This window comes from Diaphorina citri, unplaced genomic scaffold (assembly GCF_000475195.1).
Source record: "Diaphorina citri unplaced genomic scaffold, Diaci psyllid genome assembly version 1.1 scaffold4600, whole genome shotgun sequence".
NCBI classification, from domain to species: Eukaryota; Metazoa; Arthropoda; class Insecta; order Hemiptera; family Psyllidae; genus Diaphorina; species Diaphorina citri.
Window position 1 is genome coordinate 5,973 of NW_007381996.1, and position 5,216 is coordinate 11,188.

Sequence of the window (5,216 nt, forward strand, 5' to 3'; positions counted from 1 at the left end):
CTTCTTCTCTCTTCGATTTCGGATGATGAGACCCTAGCAGTCACTGTCCACTCTATCAAGAACTCATCCTTACCTTCGCTGTACAATGTCCTCGTTCTTATCCAGCCTTCAAGCGAGTGGAACACACGAGGTACCACGCGACAGTTGCCCAGTACCAGTGCCTTCACACTATCCCGCCGGTGCCCGAACGTGAGCTCAGCCGACACCTCATCTTCGGTAAAGGAACCTATCAGGTTAACAGCGTGGATCTTCCGCACTGAGACGGAACAGTGCGCGCCTCTAGGAAGTACCAAATTGATTACTAGGTTGCCGACCAAACGATGTGCTGGATGAGAACAATTATTTTGATAATTAAGATCATTAAACGTAGTAATTTATTGAAATAAATATTAACTGTTTTCCATTTTCCGCTGTTCTGGATGTTTTACTTTATTGACAAGTTCTCGCTATAATGACTATAATTGTAACTATCGTGACTGAAGATGTGGAATCTGCAATATGACCCGAACATGCCCGTCGAGTAGAAAACAACGTCCAGACTTAAACCACAACTATCATTGTATGTTTAAGAATATAACTATTGGTTCACAATGATCAGATCATAAGAAATAATGGGGGGGGGGGAATTATCAGCTTATATTTTCAGATAATCTGAGAAGATATCTCTGTTCTGAGATCTGGCAACACTGCCTTTGGCAGGCTCAGGAAAAGGTAAACACAAGTCGGCCATTCGGGTTCGGTCCTTTCGGTAACGGCAGCTAGGGTTAGGACTTGTTAAACAAGTTGTAAATGCTATTTTGTCGTTGTAATAAACTTGTGTTCTTTTAATGTACAAAAGCCCCTCGTTATCATTTTCACATAGAGTAGACGACATAAACATGGCGACGCACAGGGACGGGATTCAAATAATTCACAAGGCATCATCCAAGATAAAAGGAAGATAAAAAAAAAATACACATGTTGGAGACCCTGAACCTGAACTCAAGCAGAACATCAGAAGAAAATTCAATCAATCACATGATTCAATCAATCAACCTGAAAACTAAAAAGAAGCAGACATGAATGTACCACTACCAAAGTTCGAATTTGAGAGTTATACCAGAAAAGAATTCAATGAAATAAAAAGAAAATTCTCAAACTACATGATAGCCAATGAGGTAATACAGAAACCAAGGGAAGTACAAGTCGCCCATCTGAGATTGTGTGTGGATGAAAAGATAAATGATGTCATAGACAACCTGAACCTCAATGGAAAAACTGTGGACGAACTATTTGCTGGACTAGAAGAAGAACTAATTCCCAAGGATGGAGTTTGCTTTCAACAATTGGAGTTTCACAGGAGATCACAGAAACCGGGTGAGTCATTTCAATCTTTCTATCTAGATTTACAAAATATAGCAAAATATTGTGATTTTGGTACTCAGTTAGACAATAATCTAAAAATGCGCATCATGTTTGGCATAAATGACGACAGTCTGAAAGAAAGGCTGTATAGAAATCCTGAGTTGCCATTAAAAGATATTGTTCGACACTGCAAAGCAGCTGAGGAGGCCAAAAGTAAATTAAAAACCCAAAATTTGGAAAATGACAAACCACCCGTTACTCCTACCCAGGAGGTTATGGGGGTTAAAAATACAAAGTATACTCCCCGTAATAACTCCTTCCCCAGGTATGCTGACTCCAACCAGACAAGACCATCAACCAATCAACAACAATTGTCAAGAAGAAATGCTTTCCAGCCTTTTCCGTCTACACAGTCATCTACGAGATGTAAAAGATGCTTACGCTCACATGGTCGTCATTGCCCAGCCTACGGTAAACTTTGCAAAATATGTCATAGAACAAATCACTTCGCAAGTGCATGCAGATATGCCACCTATAATAAAAACAAGGTACGTTCAGTTCTATCTGAAAGGACTCAGTGGCAACCTTCAGAAGAGTCTATCACTGAAGAATTATTTTCAGTGGGACAGATTCATGAGGTGAGTTCATCCTACTCTAACAGTAGTCCATCTCAATCACAGTGGTTCCAGAAATTCACACTACAGAACAAAGAGATCCAATTCAAACTGGACACTGGGGCTGACCTCAATGTTATTCCAATAGCTGAGTTACACAAGTTTGGTCTGGCTCATAAAATAAAACCTTGTACTACTAAAGCCGAGACTTATGGAGGCTATCCATTGACTTTTTTAGGTATAGTAAAACTTAAACTGATAACTGACAAAATGCGTATTATAGATTTCCATGTTGTACAATCAGGCAAAGGCAATATACCTATACTGGGTGCAAGGGCTTGTGAGGAATTACAGTTAGTTAAAAGACTACGTATTGATAATCTTGAAACAAGTGGTGATGATAGGAAACAATTCATTGAAAAGTTTCATTCAGTATTTGAAGGTACAGGAAAATTTCCTGATGAGTATGAAATCAAAATCAAAGAAAAAGTTGAACCAGTTATTAGACCTCCTCGTAGAGTGCCTTACAGTTTGAGAGATAGGTTAGAAGAAAAATTAGAAAACTTGGTAAAAAGTGATATCATTGAAAAGGTAGATAATCCAACAAGTTATTGTTCACACCTTGTTGTTGTAGAAAAACCTTCTAAAGAACTAAGGGTTTGTTTAGATCCTATTGACTTGAACTCAAATATTGAAAGAGAATATTACTTGATTCCAACATTAGAACAAATTAAATACAAACTAGCAGGCAAACAAATATTTTCTGTTATTGATTTAAAAGATGGTTTTCACCAGATCCCTTTGAGTAAAAAGTCTTCAGAGCTTTGTACATTCAGTACTCCTTTTGGTTATTTTAAGTATTTGAGATTACCATTTGGTTTAGTTTCCTCACCTGAAGTTTTTATGAAAATTAATACCAAGTACTTTGGAGACATAGAAGATGTAATGATCTATTTTGATGACATACTAGTGGCAAGTGCAGATAAAGAATCTCATATGAAAACCTTAGATAAACTGTTTAGTCGAGCACAGGAACTAAATGTAAAGTTCAATTTGGGAAAACTACAATTGATGAAAAATGAAATTAAATTCCTAGGACATATTTTCAACAAACAAGGGTGTCAGCCTGACCGAGAGAGAATCTCATCAGTGCTGAACCTTAAGCCCCCTAATAATATTAAAGAACTTCAGTCAGTTTTGGGCATGTTCAATTATTTGAGAGATTTCATACCTAACATGGCAGAAATCACTAGTCCATTGAGAAATTTGTTAAGAAAATCCACAGAATGGCATTGGGCAAATGAACAACAAGTAGCTTTTCAAAAACTTAAGGATATTGTGTCAAAACCTCCTATATTAAGAAACTTTAATCCCAATTTGCCAGCAACTATTCAATGTGATAGTAGTCAAAATGGAATGGGTTGTGTTCTTTTGCAGGAAAATCAACCAGTAGCTTTTGCTTCTCGAAGCTTAACGGATACTGAGAAATCTTATCCGCAAATAGAAAAAGAGCTTTTGTCCATATTGTTTTCATGTAAAAGATTTCACAATTACATTTGGGGATCTAAAATCACTGTACAAACAGATCACCTGCCACTTGTATCAATCTTTAAAAAGAACTTGTGTAAAATAGTATCAAATCGTTGTACCAAAATGAGATTAGCTGTACTACAATACAATTTAGATGTAACATACTTACCAGGCACTAAAATGTACATTGCTGATTTACTATCTCGTAATTTTGTGGACACAACTGATGAAAATGAAATGATAAGTAAAAATCATATTCACAATTTGTATCAAGAACCAACACTTCTGAATACAACTCTTGTAGGGGAGCACACTCTTAAAGACCCAGATTTGAGTAAAGTTTTGAATTTCACTAGTCAAGGTTGGCCTAATAAGAAAAACATGCTGCCAAAAAATGAAATCATTAGACATTTCCATAAGTTAAAAAATGAATTAATAGTTTCAGAGAGTGTACTCTACTACAATGACAGAATGGTAATACCTAATAGTTTGAAAAGGCTAGCTCTTCAAGCATTACATGTAGGTCACCTTGGAGTAACTAAGACTATTTTGAGAGCTAAAGATACAATGTACTGGATTAACATTAATAATGACATTGAAAGCTTCATAAAAAATTGTTTCCCTTGTCAGGAAAATTTGCCTCAGAAAACCAGAGAACCATTAATTCCCCATGAGTTACCTAAGTTTCCATTTCAAACTCTTTTCATAGATATCATGACTTACAACCAAAGTGATTATTTGGTAATTATTGATCAGTACAGTAAGTGGATTGAGTTATTCCAGCTCAACTCTAAAAAATGTAAGGAAATCATCAAACATTTAAAGTTGTTGTTTGCAAGCAAAGGGGTTGCAAAATCCATTGTAAGTGACAATAGTCCTTTCAACTCTGAAGAAATAAATCAATTTTGCAAAGAATATGGTATCAGCTGGAAGTACTCAAGTCCATTACATCCTATTAGTCATGGTTTGATTGAAAGAGCTGTAGGTATTTGTAAAAACTTGCTGAAAAAAGCTAAACATCTTAACTGTGATTATCTTGAGTTGTTAGCTGAATATAGAGCTACTCCAATCCCAGCCTTGGGTGTTTCACCTTCAGAAATGTTAATGGGTAGGTTGATTAATACTAAAATTCCTGTTCATGAAAACAAATTAAAACCTATTGGTGAATTGAGTAAGGTTCATGAGTCTGTTCTGAGAAAAATGAATGAACATCAGAAAGTGTACAAGTCATATTATGATAAAAAGTCAAAAGTTGAAAAACCGTTTGAAAAGGGAGAAAATGTCCTTATGAGACAAGACAATAAATGGGTCAAAGGTAGAATAATAGAAGTACTTGAAAATTATCCTAGGTCCTATGTCTTAGAAACTGAAAAGGGCAAGTACCGAAGAAACTCTATTGCAATAAAACACACTAGTATTAGTTTTAATCCGAATAAGTCCCAGCATGTTGATAATTTTGATGATTTCTTAGAAAATAATTACCATGTAAATTTAGCATCTCAGAGAAATAGTGAAACCCTGCTGTCTAATTCTAGTCAAGAAATAAATGTTATGTGTTCAAATGTAAATGACCTAAATGTAGTTAATGTAGACATTCATGGAGAAAGTTCAGTTGAAAATCCATTGTCTTGTGAAAATGTTCCTGTAGAATTACCACCCTCTAGTTTAAGTAGTTTAAATCAAAATGATATGTCAAATTTAGAAATTAATCAAGAGATAGATGATCAT

The 5,216-nt window shown here is 35.5% G+C and overlaps 1 protein-coding gene across 1 annotated transcript; it reads left to right on the forward strand.

The window, feature by feature from the left end:
- Positions 1–1,058: 1,058 nt before the first annotated feature.
- Positions 1,059–5,051, forward strand: LOC103521145 (uncharacterized protein K02A2.6-like; the record flags this gene model as incomplete). The annotated part of the gene is made up of 1 exon (XM_008486252.1): positions 1,059–5,051. A coding segment is annotated over exon 1 (3,993 nt), but the record flags the coding sequence as incomplete, so codon positions are not given.
- Between the last annotated feature and the right edge of the window lie 165 nt (positions 5,052–5,216).